The sequence below is a fragment of the Monodelphis domestica genome, chromosome 3, assembly GCF_027887165.1.
Source record: "Monodelphis domestica isolate mMonDom1 chromosome 3, mMonDom1.pri, whole genome shotgun sequence".
Lineage (NCBI taxonomy): Eukaryota > Metazoa > Chordata > Mammalia > Didelphimorphia > Didelphidae > Monodelphis > Monodelphis domestica.
Window position 1 is genome coordinate 346,431,121 of NC_077229.1, and position 15,899 is coordinate 346,447,019.

Genomic DNA, 15,899 nt, shown 5'->3' on the forward strand with positions numbered 1-15,899 from the left:
TAAAGAACTGTAACAAATTGCATCTTAAAATATTTAGATTTTTCTTTATATTTTTCAAAAATAAAATGAGATAGGAGTTTTAAAGGGCTGCAAACATTAATGCATTACACATGTTATGTTATATGCTATTTAAAAAAAAAGAAAAGCTCAAACATTCTGCCAGGCAGAAATGCAAAACAATTTGAAATCTAGCACTGATCCTTCAACTCATGGAACATTTGTTAAACTTCTTAATCTTCAGCAACTTTTCAAGCATAATAGCTTACTTTTGTCTCATAATAAATGACTAAAATTTCTTAAAAATGAGTATTTGTTTTCTTAAGGATCAGTACAAGTTTCTTAGATAAAAGAGTATCAATAGATAAGCTTTAAATAGAATTATGCCAAATGCAGTATAAACCTAGCATACTGTAGGTCCCCATAAATAAACGTGATCAAGAAGGTTGCTAACAATAAGAACATTTAACTTATACTGAATTTGCTCTGCCATGGTATTTACCAAACTTCAGAATTTTAACAATTACCTCATGAGCAAGATTTGTTACACTACAAATCAAATCATATCTGATCACATGTAAAGATGAACATAAAGCTTCATTATATTTATTTTCTGAATTCAAATTGAAAAACAATTTCCTGGGATTTAAACAATAATAACATAAAATATTTTACATATGAAATCATAAATTTAATTAGACTAATTAAAATGTTTTTCAATATTGTGTTAAATATTAAAAACAAAGTCTATTTGGGGGCTACTTTACTCATCACAATTATGCTATCATTATACAGAACTATATTTTATTGCTAGAAAAGATTACTATGTGAACATTTATACTAAAGAACTGCTAAGGTACTTTTAGGAAAAACTAGTTATTAATCATTGTTAATTTCCCACATAAAGATTTCCCATTCCCCCCACAAGTAGCTCATATAAAGAACTAGAATAATTAGTTGGCTTGTGTAAATGTAAGATAGAACAATGTTTATGACAAATAGATGGACCTACAGTAATAGTTAGTGCTGCAGAAGCTAATGATGTCATAAAGCAAATAAGAAAATTATAAATACCATGCAGTTTTACTTAACTCACCTGACAGAGGTGTATAACCATTCTCTAGGAGCAGAGATGCATGCACAAAAGTAAGAATATGATTGCAAGTAACAGACTTTCACAAAATAAAAATATAACACTGAACTTCAAAATGAAGAATGAATACCATGATAAGATTACAAAACCAAAAACATTTTTAGGTGCCTCACCTCTCTCTTTGCAAGTAACACATTTGGAACAATATGTGGTAGGCAACGTCCCAGCATTAACATGACACTTTTTTCACTGTCTGCAATCCGGGACACCTAAAAACCCAACAATTTATTTAGAAGGAAATATGAACACAAGATACAATTTTTCCACATATATATTTTCTTGTTCTTTAAAAAAAAATTATATGCTAATGCTGATATATCCAATTTAAAAATGTATCAGTTCAACAGTGTTAGGTATTCTGAATAAGCAAAAATAACAGGTTATATCAGTTTCCCTCAATAATTTTTAAAGTACAAAATTCTAAAGATTTGAGAAACGTTTACTAAAAACAAAATCAAACTAGTCAGTTATACTTGCAATACAGATCTATCATTAGCTTAAAAGGCAATAGCTCTTGGTGGACAACATAGTTAAAAAAACAACAACCGTGGAACATACTATTTTCGAACAGTGACAAGGACACCTGGTGGAAGAGCTATAAAGGAAAGGAATGTTACCTCTGATCCCAAACGACTATCTGCTGACATCCGACAAAAAGATAATAGTGACTGGTGGAATGCAGGTGATAAGTTCCTAAAATAAAAATAGTGTATAATAATAACAAAAAAAATTGAGGAGTTAAAAACTGAAATTTAGAGCAAAAATGTTCATACCACAAATACAATCTTTTATAAGGGCGTTTGCTCAGATTTAAAGTAGAAATTTCAATTAGTGTTAACTAATTTACTGTTTGAGGTTGATAACTATCTACTGTATGCCCCCTTCCCTAAACCCAAAGCTCAGAGACTTACAAAGTGACTGGTTGGGCAAGTTTGGCAGGAAAGCAATATAGGGAGTGAGATGAAAAAATACAAAACACATAAACAGATCTGAGCTAAAAAGGCAATGAAAATTATAGAAAAAAACTGTGTGGATGCTAGAAACTGATAGAATAGCTAGTTCGGGGCAGAATCATTAGTAGATCTCTCAGTACTAAATAGTTTTCATTTTCTGGATGAGTGTGGGGTGGGAATTGGGTGAGTTTAAAATGACACGTCAATAAGGTCAGGTAGGTCCTTAAATCAGGAAGACTGAAGGAGATATTAGGAGTGCAGAACCCATGAAAACAGAACTATAGCACTGTAATTGGGCTGTAGAAAGTGGAATAACTTATCATATCATAATAATAAAAATGGTATGTAATATAAGAATTAAATAGATTACACCAGAGTAGGAAATGATGGTAGTAGTGTAGTCTTGGTAATTTAGCAATTTCTTATGAAATGTCACCTGAACATATACATAAAACTACTGTACTCTAAACACAAACCTATTGTATGTTAAAAGGCAAATCACACACATACATATACACATCTATATTTATGCTACATATATGTATTTGATAAAAAGTAAGCCTTGTGTGATCTACAAAGTGGCTGTAGTTCAATATTTGATTCTAACAATTTAGTACAGCCTCTTTTTAATTGTAAGAACTTTGAACATTAATGTTGAAAGCATATTGTATTTTGGCTAACCCTAAAAGCCACCTAAACAACAATAAAACCTTCCAAACAAAAATCTTATCAATAGTCGAATTAGTAACAAGTTTAAAAGTTATAACATACTCAGAGAAATGATTATAAAAATATACAAATTTCTATAGTAACTAAATAAAAATAATAGTAATCTGCAAAAGTTCTATAGAAAAAAAGCCCCCAATCTTTTAAAAGGCTCCTCTAGGACACTTAAGTATTATATACTTGAAAGAGTACATCCAATTACAAAATAGGTTTCACTTTAAACATTATATTTTAGCATTAAATACTACATGATACATTTTAGTGAGTTGCAGGGAATTCTTTTGAATGCAGATTGTATTACATGCCCACTTTTGGGTGTATAACCTATTTCCAAGACAAATGAAAGATGAGCCTGACAGCTGTACCCTCTTGCTCTTGGGGAAGAGGAGTTCAGGCAGTATTATTCTTTTGAGGGGAATGATGCCTTGCATATACCCACATCCTATGTGAAATGAGTGAATATTCTGCAGTACAACTAATTAGCAGCAGTCTCCAGTTCTAAGTTATATTTCAGGCCCTATCTTCTACAGAAGGTCTTACCCATTCTCCTCCCCATAGCTCTTGGTATTTTCCCTTTTTGTATGTCCCTAGTTATTTATGGTCTCCCCCACAGAATGTAAGCTCTCTGGGTCATTCTTTCTACATTTCTTTGTAGCACCAACACTTGGCATAGTACCTGGAATAGTAAGGACTTAATAGAACCTTGCTGATTGATTAAGGGATATCTAAAAAGTAAAGGGGGGTAATATTTGTCACAAAATCAACATTTAGCTATTATAATTTCAATTTTTTTGAGATTAAAAAAATGGCTATCCAAAAGGAATTCATTATTATTTACTATCTTAGAAATATAAGTACAGTAAACCTGTCATTATTTTTCCAGTGGTCAGGCAAATAATTTTTTTTTCCTAGTGCAATTCTGCTCATAAAAATTTAGGAAGCTGAAGGCAGGTTTATAATTAAGAAGAGAAATTTTCTCAAGTCTCACTTTATGGTATGAAGCTTGATGATGTAAAATATCTAAGAGGCAGGCATCATGCAAAAGATGCACAAATACTTTTATATTATTAAGATAATATTTACTAATAGAATTCAGTAGTTTATTTTTTCCTAACCAATTCAAAAATATCAAATAGCTACTATATGCTTAACATTGTGCTTTATAAAGGACCTAAGACAAACACACATACACATATGCACACATGCAAAGCACATGAACACACATATTCAAACTTGACGGTCTGCTATTGGAAATAAAATCAGATTTACAACCTGAAATTCTTCTAAAGACTATCAGTCACAAAATAAAATAAAAAATAATCACTTCAGGCAATAATATTCACACTAACCTATTTGGTTTATCAAAGTGCACTGTGTCTTTGTTTGATGGAGAATAAGATGGCATTCTCTCCCTTTCATTTCTTGGGAGAGAATTTGAGTCATTCATTTTAGGAGTCAGGGTAACTGTTTCATCTGATACTGAAAGATTACTATCCTTAGTTTTACCCTGATCTGAATTCTTCATATCTAAGCACTGTTCACTGTCTTCAGAGGTTCTGTGAGGGAATTGGTCCAAAGAGGGATGGTCGGTGTCACGAACCAGAGGGAAGGAAAAATTCTCATTTTTGAGGATGTCCATTTCACTAAAAAAAAGAGAAATTTCCAAAAGCAAGTTTATTCCACTAACTGTGGCAAATCCAAAAAAAGCATTTAAAATGTAAAATAATATGGTTTTGGTTAAGTTATTCTGTATCACATATAGTGTAATCTTACATACTTTGTTCAGAGGTATGAATGATGACAAATGAAGATGGTCATCTTTATTTTTTTTTAAAGCAAAAGAAGTACTGATAAGTTTCTTTGGTTGAGTCTAGTTATTTTCATTTCCTTTCAAGGTAATTCCAATTATGATGAAGAATATATTCAACAATACAATGATTTTATAAAAGGAAATTTTGGCTACTTTCTGATGAACTAGCTCCCAACTCTTAAGATACCCAAAGAGTATAATGAAAACAGAAGATACATACCTCTCTAGTCTTCTGATTTGTTCCATCAAAGACCACTTTTCATTGTTTAATAAACTAATTTTATCTTCTAGCTTCTGTACAATCAAGCAATTCTAGAACCAATTAGGAAGAAAAACAAATTGTAGTTTTTGCAGTTGTGTGTATATATGTATATTTTATATGCAATATAAAGACTTTCTGAAGACAGATCTGTGTAGCTGATATGCCTTACCTCTAGAGACTGTGGGGTTTCAAATGAAGGCAGGCTGCCCAACACTGGGGTAACAGCCTCTAATTCATCCTCTTCTACACCACTTGCTGCATCCACAACGTCTTTCACAGTTACTTGATGGTTTCCAAAGTCACGGTAGAGTTGTAGTAAGTCTGGAGGTTTTGGAATGTTCAATCCTACATCATCCCACAATTCAAAATCCTTGAAAAGGATCCAAAAGAGAATGAGTTATATGATACATTCTTCTTTACCCAAGAGCTTTACTTTAACTCACTATAAAATTACTTTTGCTGTAAAACAGAATTACATAAAATTCTGTACAGATACTGGGTCTTACATGTATTCTACTTCCCCCACAACACTGAACACAATGCTAAACAACCAGTAGTTATTCAATAAAATATTGTCAATTGGGGGACAATTATAACAAGTTGATCTGGGATCTAAGTGAATATACATATTAAACTAAAAAATCAGGAACTCTAAAGAGGTAGCTTTATTTGGGAAAACATTTAGGATGCAGACTCTGAATTTAAAAAGAATGCACTTGAATATCCTTTTCTAGATTATAATGAATCATTGGATTTAATTATAGAAGGGTCCTTAGTGAATACCGAATCCAATACTCTTCATCACATAAATGAGGAAGCCTAAAGTTCAGAAAGGGAAAGTAACTTGCCAAGACACAAGGATAGTACTTTGTGGGGCCAGGTTTGAAACCCAAACCTCTGTCTTCAAATGTTGGGTTTTTTTCACCATAAAATATCATTCTAGGCATTGCCCCCTCCTATTTTTTGTGTAAACATTTTGTATCAATTCCACCATCAACTCTAACTCTGACCATTAAACAGGTGGTATTGCATTCAAATTTTATATCAAAAATATGTCATAAAAATTCTTTGATGAGTTAGAAAACAAAAATACAATTCTGGAAAAGTAATCAATACATTCAGAAGTCACTCAGAGAAAAAATTTAAAACTCTGTCATTTATGTAAGATATAACATAAATCTATCAATCTGGTTGTAATAAATATTCCAGAATTTACAGACTAAAAAGGGTCATTGCTGCCTTTATAACACAGTTTGGAAGGCATTAAGTTTATTAAATAATGAATATACAGCTAAAACATTTTTATAACTACATTCTTTTGAATGCCTTTAGTGAAGACTAATCTTTATTTTCTGAGTGAAACATCTCACTTTGTGGAAAAGCCAAAATTTATTTGGTATTACATTTGGTTCTAGTGAAGCTCAGTGACAGTTTAGTCTGAAACATTATGTAACCATAAAGTAATGATGAGTATACTTGCTTTGTAAGAAATTATAAAAGGGGAGTTGGAAAAAATTAAACCACAGCAGTATCTATGAAATAAGCAAATATAGATTTCCATGATCTGACTCTGAAGGACAATTCTTTTAATGTATTAGTGCTGATGTATTTTTACTTTGCAATAACACCTTAGAAGAATGTATCTAACAGTTTTTCACCCAGTGGGTCAAGTCATTATTCCTAAGGATTTTTTCACTTGTGAAATACTAATTTTTTTTATAATATTCTGAGAATACTTTTTGAATAAAAGATAAATAAGGGAATATTTGAACAAAACCAAGTTCTAATGAAGCTTTCTTTACTTAGAATGCAAGATGAATGTTCTGGAAAACTAAGTTTTAACTTAAAAAAAAATCTAGATTGATTACAAACAAGTAGACTAGTTTAACTCTACTGTACAAAATTAAAAAATGATCACAATGAAAACTGAAATAAAAGCATATCAATCATTTTTATAGTTTGGACAGAAGTATAGCCCACTATTTAAATACTAATCTGCTTTACATTAATTAAAGCTAAATGAAAGCTATAGTAATTAAAACTAGTTAGGAGCCAAAAATTATACAGACTACCTTGGTCTTCATTTTCAGCTCAAGAAATGATACATTCTAAAGATACTGCATTATCTTCTGCAAAAGATACTTTTATGTAATCTTAAAGTGGTAAACATATTCAATCCTATACTCTTAATATATGATTGAGTCTCTGGTGAATATACATTTTATGTCAAGAGAGCAATATTCAAGTGACAGACTTTTGTGTTAATGTAGAAGAGGAAATAATAGTTAATATTGTGTCTAGTGGTAAAAAAGTTAAAATATCTGCCCATTTAACAAACATAAAGCCTTTACATGTTAAAAGTGTAATTAAATATTAGACTATAGAAAAATTATAATGAAATTACTCTTAACCATTTCCCTAAACAGATCATATATAGTTGACTGCCTGAATAGCCTTATGGCATTCCCAGAATATTTCTCCTATAATTCTCTACTTCTTCTTTGATTAGTTATTTGAAATATGATTAACCTGTCATATGATTTATAGCCACATTTATATTATTTTACACAGTGTCATGACAGAGGAGGTACTTAAATATTTAATTGCTTTACCTGCCAGGTTTAACTGCTAAATAAGTTAAGATATTTTAATAATTTATATTTTTGTGAAATGTTACATAAGATGAGATGTGTTATCTTGTTTAAAAACATTTCTATCCAGAGAGCCTTGAGATTTTTTCATAGTTCTTATGGAACAAACAGCCTTGATTTAAGGTAATGGCCAAAAGATTTGTCACAAACTACATGATTTTTACCTTTCTAAAGAAAATCAAGGATAAAACTGACCCTGCTAGGCTTTTAGCCTGTGGTTCCACTGAGTTAAGACATTCCAAAGATGATGCCACTATGTCACCTCTTCCCAGCTTACAAGGATTTTGTCCTGTTAATAATGAAGAGACTCTTAAATCTCTTGGATCCCATTCAGGGCCTAAAAAAACTGTAATCCTCATTTTAATGTAAACCATTCTTTTTTTAAAACTCGATTTGATATTAACTGCTAGATATTCTACATAGTCCGGAGAGCCAGTTGAAAAAACAATAGCAATGGTAACAACATAAACTAGAACTCTATGAGCACTAACCTTTTAATTTAAATTACCAGTTACCTTCTTCTCTGAAGGTAAAAAGGTAAGTATCATGTGTACACATGGATCTTATGTATGGCATATACCTCATTTAGTCAATTATTTCTCCCACAGAGGAAAAATATTCACTTTGAGAGGTTTAAAAAAAAAGAAAGGGAAAAAGTGATATAAACACTTCTTGTCTGCTTAGGACTACTGAAAAGTGAAGAGTGAGAATTTCTAGAGAGCTTCTGAAAGCCACATGAAATAGAATTAAAATATTAGCTAGTATTCTGCAGTGATCTAATATGCTGTCTCTTTTTTCCCCCTAAGGACTAATCTGAAAATTTCCTAGATTGGGAAATATTTGAAATTTCTCTATTAGAAGAAACTCCACATAGCCTACTTTAGGCAGTAACTTTCACAGGATATTTATTGACAAGAGCAAGCAATAAGTATAAATTGCTCAGGTTGTATTATAAATCCATTTACTTTTTCTATCATCAGGACAGAAAAGTAGAAAACAACTGGTCATCATCTTCAGTGCAATAACAATGACTTAATATGCCAACTCTGGGGATTACTAAATCTGAATAAAAAGAAGGCCAACTCTTTTAATGTTTTTCCTTATAGGTATAACTTTATTATAACCTGTTCATCATTTGAAGAGCTCTCCTTTGAATGTTCTCTAAGTTCTTCACAATTCTTCTTTATGCCAGAATGGTAGTTCCTGAGTCCAAAGTGGAGCAAAAACAGGGCTTTAGGTGCCACTTTCTCACCCTTCTTCCCCCAATATATCTTAAGAGATAATCTCACAAGTTTGAATCTGCCAATTTCATCCAAGGGTGGGCCAAGCTCAGTTATGAAGCTACTATAGCGGCCCAGGCCCAGACTAGCCTTAGTCCACAAAGCCTTGAATGGAACTGTTTGAACAGTTTGGCCCTAGGGTTTAGACTCTACAAGATATGTAAAAAAGAGAAAACTCAGGGAGGTCCTGGAAAACAAGTTAATACCCGAACAAGTCCAGATTCTCAGGGCAGAGACTAAGTAAGGCATGATATATGCACTAGGTTTTCTCTCTTTAAAAAAACTGGGATATTACAGTAGAACCTGGGATATACATACAATTATTTCTGATGGATTCTATAAATATTTCCCCCCCTTTCTATTTATTAAGCTATAATGCTTTTGGGATTCAAGGATGAATATTTATTAACAGAGAAAGGTAATGATCTGATATGGTTGATGCTGAGGCTAATATGATCCATAACAAATAGTAATTAAAATTTTAAGAAAAGCCTTTTCTGTTCCTGCAAGGTAAGACAGACAGTAGTAATGCTAGGCAACTTTTTGCGTAGAATAGATGCTATATATGTTAAGTATCTGAGGGAAGGTGGTGACAGATCTTATTGATGACTGTTCGGGTGACCAATCTGATCATGGAGAAATACAACCACCCATAAACATGAAAAAAATTCTAGTCTAATTTAGATGAACAAATCAACATTTTCAGAATTTATAATGTATTATTCAAACTTTACCTGGTCATCATTTTCATCTGAAAAAGTTATTGATGTAAGTTTGTAGTTATTCTTTAGTAAAAATTCATTCACTAGGAAGTTTAGAGCTCTTTTTTCAAGAGGTTTGATTGGCTCCTAGAAATAAGAAATAGAAATGACATTGTAAGTCTCCCTTCTTAATCATTTGCATTACCATTCAATATATGACATTTATGCACATTTCTTTGACAAAATGCCTACCTGAATTTCAGGACTTGATTTGTAATTTTTTCGTTCCTGTAAAGGAACTTCATTTTCTGGGGGGGGGAAGAAATGTACAAACAGACTTTAAAATCTCTACCATATAAAAAAATCTCAACTATTTCTACATTGTCAAATTATAAAGTCTAAAGAAAAGTTTTATGTACACCACCTGCAGCCTGTGTCAGGTTGGCTCGGAGGGCCTGAATGGTCTCCTTGGCTTTCCGTAGTTCAAACTCCAGGACTGGACAGGGATTTGGATTAAACACACACAGGCATCCAACCAAGAAAAGGGAAACAAAAATAAAAAATAAAAAGCAAGGATGGGTATGAAAAAAAAATACAGTTTGTATTGAAAACAGAAAGCATGCAATCTTTATGGAATTCATGAAAGCATGCAGCAGAGTTGGTCTGAAAGCAAACTGGTGAACATTTTCCATAGCATTATTAGTATTCTAAGTAAATTGATCAAATGTTCTAGCTGTCTGACAAGGAATTGTTCTATTTTTAAAAGAATTCTAAAATGTCAAAAAAAAGTTTTTTTTATATAATTAAAGTATGTGACATCTGAATACTTCTCCCAAACGCCAAGTTAGGAAGAGAAATGAAATGTGTCTAACTGATATATTTTTCATGAATGATGGTAGGTGATGCCTGAGCTAATTCTAGAGAATTAAGTACTTTAAAAATAACTACCAAATAATATTTAAAATGAAGATAATGGAAACCTCTTTGATAGACCTATGTTAGAAATTGGTAATATACTTTCTAATTATTAAAGAATTCTCATGATATATGCAGTTTTCTATTAACAAAATTAGTACCAAAAGTACACATTTAGGTAGCAAATACTTAATACTTAAATTATTTAAAAACAAGAAAACATTCAAAGTTCTTACTTGAAGGTTTATTGGAAATGTGAGAAAACAAAAACTGGCTTCTTTCTGGAGCCTATTCCCAAACCAAGACATAAGGAAAATCACTTTAGATATTTCTTAAAGCAGAAGAAAAGATACAATCTTGTCTGGAAGTCAAGGGGGGAGGGAGGGGTGGAGAAGGGTGGGAATTAGTTGCTCTGAGTTTTTAATAAAAAAAAAATTTTCTAACATGTCAAAGAATGTACAAACTGAGAGCTTGGAAGGAACTGCAAGAATCACCTAGTTCAACCCTCTAATTTTATAGTTGAGAAAACCTAAGGGCCAGAGAGGCTAAGTGACTTGCTTAACGTCACACAGGTAATTAAGTGCCAGAACTGATATAAGAACTCCAGTCCCCTCCAAAATCATCAGTGGAAATCCTGCATTCCATGCCTTTTAAAAAGAGCTTTTCCAAATAGTGTTCTTTGTTTTTCAATAAACTAATACCTTTCTTGGCTTACAGTAACCAAATTACAAAATAAACTGTAAAAATGGGCATTATAGGAAACTTTCTTTAATTTGGAAATTTCTCTGACTAGTTTTGAAGTTAATCAGAATCAGAAATTCAAGGAACTGAAAGTTTAAAAATAATACTTAACCTTGTAAAACAAATAATTCGATAACTATGGATAAGCAAAATGCAGATATTTAGGCACAGTCTAGGAAAGTGTAGGCTATTATTTCAAAAAAACATTTCAAATTTCTTTTTTCTAATTCAATCACTTAAAAATACCCTGGTATTCGTGGTTCATTCTAACTAGAAACTGGATGTATGGAAAAACAGTTTCACTCAGTTTGCACTTAGTCATCAAAACCTTAGGATGTAACTGAATCACATCTGCTATGTGAAAACTACTAGTTTGATGCACAGAATTTAACTGCAGCAATGTGGAAGCATAACTAAAGATCTAATGAGAGGGAATGTGTTAATATTTCTCATTGGTAGCTGGCAAAGCTGATCTGCAAATATATCTGTGCAACAAAGTAAAAGTATTCCAGAAACTCTTAGTGTTGAAAATCAATACTGCTGTTTGTATAAGATTGCATACACATATTCTTGATATGCTCAATGGTTATATGGCACCTTTTGGTTCATTTTTGGAACTAAAAATTTTAAGCTCTTCATTTTTGGATGAAGCAACATTCAATTATGTGTCTACTACTAATTTTTAAAAGTGTTTTAACACTATGACAGAACAATTGCAGATCAGGAGTGCCCTACGCCAGAATGACAGAAATGTGAAATTAAAAAAAAATACTGATATAAACACAAACTTGAAAAAACTCAGAAATTTAATTGGAGAAAGTTGAGGTGAATTAAGAGCAAAACATTGTATGAGTAGGGGCACAGAAAGCCAGAAAAACCCATGTCAGACGGCAAGAATTAAATTTTTATATACAAATACATTGCAAATACCACAAAAAATTACAGGACTGAACAGATAGAGCCTATCAAAATGAAAGCACTCTGCTGCATGTTTCTTGTTAAACATTATACATTTTCCAAAAGAAAAGTTCAAGTTAAAAGCCATACAGCATCTCTCCAATTGATAAGTAAAATGTACATATTACATTCAAATGAAAAAGTAAAGGTTCTGAACAGCAGTGCTGTTATTAAAGATGCTAGCAAACTTACCTTTTCCTGTATTAAGAGATTTAACTAATACTTGAATTGGCAGATAAACCCTTGAGAGAGACTACATTTATTAATTTAAATGATTCTCAAAAATTACTTTCAATCCTTACTCTGTTTAATGACTAGTTATAAACAATTTCTAAATGTCATTCTAAGTTGAGTTTTGATATAAGGCCACCTAAGGTGATGATATGAAAACTAATGAGGCCCACTGTTATGTCTGAACAAGATGCTGAAAAATAATGGTACTCCATTTCTTTGGAGTGCCACTTCAGAACTCAAAAGAACATTCTTGATGGGAAGAGGGAAAAACAGCATAGGTTTTATTTTAGTTCAAACCAGAATGAAAGAGAACACCATTTCTTTATTTCTGTAGCTGAAAATTTCAATTTATACATGGCTTGAAAAAAATATATGCTAAAAATATCTGTTTTGGACATTTTAAAGACCTTTTAATTGAGTTTGCCTTTAAAATAAGTTAAATACTTAATGGTTTTATTATTTTCATGATAACAGTTCAAATAAGGTGACCTCTTCTTGGAATAGGTATCTTCTTCTATTTCATTCCAAAAACAGTTTTACTGGGAAGAAAAAACAAAACAACCTGTCTTTTTCCTCTGAAACTGGGAAGTGAGGATAAATACCACCAAAAACCCACCAAATCTTTCCTGGTATTAAGACTCTAGGAGCAAGTCCCTACCCAATGCTGGTCAAGAAGCATTACCTGGACCATTTATTTCTGTAACTTTGGGAAGAACATGAACTGGAAGGTCCAATAAAATGCAGCCATGTGGCACAGTGGATAGAGCTGGATCAAAAGCCAGGAAAACCTTAGTTCAAATCTATCTCAGAGAATTACTAGATATGTAACCCTGGGCAAGTCAAATAACCTTTGTTTGCCTTGGTTCCCTTATCTGGAAAATGGAGATAACGACAGTACCTATCATCACAAGGTTGTTGGGAGGACAAAATAGTATTCCATAAGTGCTCTTCATATTGCAATGGGCTATATAAATAATATTATTGTTATATATATTTTGCTCAAAAATACTTGTTGAATAAATAATTAAGTCTGAACATTGGTTAATCTGGAGCACATTACTTTTCAGAGTTCCAATTATTAAGAAAACATTATCCTTCTTACCACCCTGATGGCTAATCTTCCCCAAGCATTCAGCAGCTATCATACAGCATAGGACAGCTAGATAAAACTGGAAAGAACATTGGATATGGAGTTAGAAGACTTGGTTCTAGTCCCATTTCTAACATTTCTAGCTGTGTGACCTAGAGCAAGACACTTAATTTCTGTAGGTCTGTTATCTCATGTTATATGAGAAAAGTAGCATACCTTTTTGAGTGTTTTTTTGAGAAGATCAAATGTGAGAACATATACTTTGAAAGAGTATATAAAAAGTTCAATGTAATAAGCTATGAGGCTCAATTGGTATGGAAGAAAGAACTACGAATCAGAGGATATGTGGGACTGACTTCCAGCTCTACAATCTCTCTGGCATGAATAAGTCATTTATTAACTGGGTTTGAGTTTCCTCTTCTATAAAAGGGGTGTGGAATAAAATATCTAAAATTCCTTCTTCTAGTTCTAACTAAATTCTATGATCCTATTATAAAATTATATTCACTTTTACATATCTTCTCCTTCAGATCAGAGGATTTCTTGCATCCAGTGCACAATTCACAGCTATGTGTAATTTATATTAAAAATTGCACTGCTTTTCTGAATTGTCCCATAAGTACCAAATAAATTATTAGATTTTTTTTGGCAAGTGGGAGAGATGATTGAAAGGACTAGATCTGGGATTATGCTGTACAATTTTTCTTGATGGATCAAGATACATGTTTTGCATGATTTTTATTTTGTTTACTTTCCCATCCTAATTAGATAAAATTTTTAACAACCCTGTTAGTAACCTGACCAGTTATACAACAGCAAAGAAATAAAAGTTTCAGAAATAAAAGAGAATAGAAACAAATAAGTCTTAATTTTAAAGTATTTTTTATAGATAAAAGATAATTTTTTGACAATGAACCAGCAAGAAACCACAAGTCATACTACCATTTCCAAGTTCTATTCTCTCAAACTTTTTTTTGAATTTATCAAATAAGACAAAGGCATTATATACATAGCAGAAATCTCCTATTTCTTACTGATAATAAATACAATCTAAAAGGAAAAGTGATTAATAGAACAAACATATTCAATAAAATATATAGACTTTTTATTACTGTCAAAAGGATGAGGCTAGATATTTTCTACCTGTGTGATGTTCAGCAATATATTTCAACTTTCCATGCCTTGGTTTCCTCTCATATGAAATGAGAGTATTGGACTAGGTGATTTCTGATGTATATTATGGCTTTGAAACTTATGCAATATTTCATTTATAGTAATTTAAAAGTATATAAAATGTAATATTTGCATGAGTATGTGTATATACTATACTTTTATCTAAATGTGAATTCAGAGTTTCCTAGGCTAATAAAGATTTCAAAGAGGAGCTAAAGGAGAACATATGATCCATTTCTTTTCATTTTATAGATGAGGAAACTTGACATGTAGAGAAGTGATATAAGTTGCTTTAATTGCATTGTTAATTGGTGGTAGAATAGGGAACAAAACTCTTTATTGCCATTTGGTGTGATTTCTACCATACCACAGTGCATTGAAAAATAATTTCCAAAGATAAAGGTGATTTGGGGGGAGTATTGTTAGGATTCTGCAGATATGTGTTTAGACTGTGTTGATTTGAGTAGATTAGATAGTGTCAACTGTATAGAATTCTGATCAGAGGTACTGAGTATGCTGTTACTTTTTTTTTTTAACTACAAACTATATATATCAATAGTTTTACCTTACCTCTATTTATCTGTAAGTCTTTCCCTCTGTAATCTCTCTAATTGTTGCATATATTTATTTAGAAAAGCTATGTGAGATGTTTTTGTAAGAGGCCTCAAGAAGGTTCACAAAATAAAAAAAAGTTGAGAAAAACAGAAATATATAAATGTGTGCACCTGTGTACACAGTATTTTATTAACAAAATACTTCAGAATTTATGAGGGTGAATCAAGAACTAACGTCAATTTTCTTGGGTATTATTTACCTGTAATGTATATGTTAACTATATACTCGCAAGACTATCTGAATATGTGGCACTTGTAATTTTCATAATTTAAAGTTGGCAACATATCTGGTTATGTTTCTGAAATACAATACTTTGAAGAGATGCTTAAACTCACCTTAGTTTTTTCCACTCACCCTTGCTTTATTGGCTATACCTCATCACTTTTTTGTTGGGTGGGCATCAGGCACAAGCTGCTGCTGTTGTTAAAAATCTCTTTCTCCTTCTTAATTTTCAACAACAGCAAAATGTAATTCGCATCTGGATGAGGTTCCTGGACACAAACATCTAATCTCATGTCTGATTTAGCCTATTCTACCACATTACTGAGTGAAACCAGTTGGTTCAATAACCAAAAAGAGGAATGCTGTTTGATTAAATTTGATTTCTTTATTTCATTATTCTTTTAGATCAATGGCTTTTC

General features: G+C 31.8%; 1 protein-coding gene across 8 annotated transcripts in view; it reads right to left on the reverse strand.

Annotated features, from left to right (window-relative positions):
• RELCH (RAB11 binding and LisH domain, coiled-coil and HEAT repeat containing) overlaps positions 1–15,899 on the reverse strand; it is a 146,460-nt gene that overhangs the window by 89,360 nt on the left and 41,201 nt on the right. For 5 of the 8 annotated variants that reach the window (XM_007486853.3, XM_007486852.3, XM_001365097.5 and 2 more), the window contains exons 3-10: positions 9,958–10,029; positions 9,786–9,841; positions 9,567–9,680; positions 5,071–5,271; positions 4,860–4,951; positions 4,179–4,472; positions 1,768–1,843; positions 1,264–1,359 (exon numbers count right to left, since the gene is read on the reverse strand). In XM_007486853.3, coding sequence (XP_007486915.1) covers positions 1,264–1,359; positions 1,768–1,843; positions 4,179–4,472; positions 4,860–4,951; positions 5,071–5,271; positions 9,567–9,680; positions 9,786–9,841; positions 9,958–10,029 — 1,001 coding nt within the window. Of the gene's footprint in view, positions 1–1,093; positions 1,117–1,263; positions 1,360–1,767; positions 1,844–4,178; positions 4,473–4,859; positions 4,952–5,070; positions 5,272–8,676; positions 8,749–9,566; positions 9,681–9,785; positions 9,842–9,957; positions 10,030–15,899 lie in introns of those variants that run through there. The other 3 variants (XM_003340611.4, XM_056824239.1, XM_056824240.1) reach the window with 3 other exon arrangements.